Source organism: Lathyrus oleraceus, chromosome 5, assembly GCF_024323335.1.
Source record: "Lathyrus oleraceus cultivar Zhongwan6 chromosome 5, CAAS_Psat_ZW6_1.0, whole genome shotgun sequence".
NCBI lineage: Eukaryota > Viridiplantae > Streptophyta > Magnoliopsida > Fabales > Fabaceae > Lathyrus > Lathyrus oleraceus.
Window position 1 is genome coordinate 103214558 of NC_066583.1, and position 1741 is coordinate 103216298.

Below are 1741 nucleotides of genomic sequence, written 5' to 3' on the forward strand. Positions count from 1 at the left end.
TTACAAGTTTCCTTCAATTGATCAATCAAGCTACCTTGAGAGGCAGGCTCCTTCCTTGCAGATGTCATGACAACATCATTGACATGGCTTCCTTCAAACAACTTGTAGTGAATGGATAATGGAGGCTTTCTTCTGCTGGGAATATCACTTGTGTTGAGAATGCCTGGTTGTTGGCTTAAGATAATTCCACAAATGATGGATGGAAAGGCAATAAGCAGCTTTACTACATTAGAGGAGGCATGTCTAACAATCTGTTCAAACATAAACCTTCCAAAGTCAAAGTTTAGCCTGGTTCCAATAGCATAAATGATTCTTCCAAGACCATTAGAGATGGATGATATATGGTTGGTTGGCACCCAGTTGGCTAAACCAATCTTGTGCAAGATGGCATATTTAACAGTTAACTTGCCAGCTGATAGATGCTTCTTACTAGGCCATTCCTTGACTTGGCCTCCAGTAATAGTCCTATAGACTTCATTGTCTGTAGCCTCTAACTCCACACCTCCTTCAGTTCCTCTCCCTAGGAACTTGTTGATTATGGTTGGGGAGAACTTCACACATCAACCTCTTACAAAAACCTTGCAGAATTCCTTGTTACTCTTTTCAGAAATATCCTCTGGGATATTCATAACAAACTCTTTTACTAACCCGTCAAAGCATTGGAGCAAAGCAACCACAGTTTTCATCAGTCCAACAACCTTAATCAATTCCATCACTTCCTTCACTTCTACAGCCTCCTTTCCCAACTCCATTTCAACAACAACCTTCCTTTGAATGACAAACATCCACTTTGCAGCACCATCTTCTAGATGGAAAGAGATGTTATCTAAGTGCACAACTGCAACTTTTCCTGGAGACTTCTTAACAGTCTGTGTTTTAGCAGGAGAAATGTCTGGGACATCGTCTTCGACATCATCATCAGAGTCAGAACTCTCTCCAATCTTGCTCTTCTTAACCTCAACTTTACTCCATGATTTGAAGGGTCTTACACCAGCAACCTTTTTCCCTCTTCTTACTGTCATCATTTCAACCACAGTCTTCCTTTTTCTGGTCTTCAATTTCCTAGCAACACTTGGTTTTACATGATGAACCAAGGTGTCATCCTCTTCCTCTGAACTCTCTTCCTCCATATTAATATCATTCTCAGTAGTCTCATGAGAACCATCTACTGGTTTCTTACTAGGCAAGGTTTTACCTAGAGAGCATAATCCCTCAGTAGCCACTTCTTTCTCTAATCTAGATGAATCATCATCTTTCTCCGCTTGGGGTTCCACCTCAGGTGAGGGGTCCCTTTTAGACAGAGGGGTAGAAACACCCTTGACTGCATGCCCTTCGTTTAGAATCCTAGTTACTAGGTTTCTAATGGCACGATCTGTAAAGTGCATGTCATCTTTATGAGGAGATTTATCAGGAATGTTACCTTGATTACTTCCAGCTGTGGAAGAAGGGCCAGGGACGTCGCCTCGAATAACAAAGAGGGGAATAACCTCCAGAGTATCTTCATCTAGAAACTCCATGGAGGGAGTCCTTCCTTTGTGAGTGGGTTTTGATCCTGATGATGAGGGATGTTGTGACATTTTGTTGGACTTTTGAAAAAAATCTCTTTGCCCTAGCAGATGTTTTCTGAGAAGTTGGATGAAGATGGAAACGGTTGTGTTGAGGTAGCATGTGGGAATGGCATAGATACTAGTTCCAATGCTAGGTAATGATTTATCATAAATGTGGCACTTTCTTTTAAGTG

General features: G+C 41.4%; 1 protein-coding gene across 1 annotated transcript; it reads right to left on the minus strand.

The window, feature by feature from the left end:
* Window positions 1-560: 560 nt before the first annotated feature.
* LOC127079022 (uncharacterized) lies at window positions 561-1517 on the minus strand. The gene is made up of 3 exons (XM_051019437.1): window positions 1316-1517; window positions 957-1195; window positions 561-869 (listed from the first exon to the last, which is right to left on the minus strand). The coding sequence occupies exons 1-3, from the start codon at window positions 1515-1517 to the stop codon at window positions 561-563; spliced, it is 750 nt and encodes a 249-aa protein (XP_050875394.1).
* Between the last annotated feature and the right edge of the window lie 224 nt (window positions 1518-1741).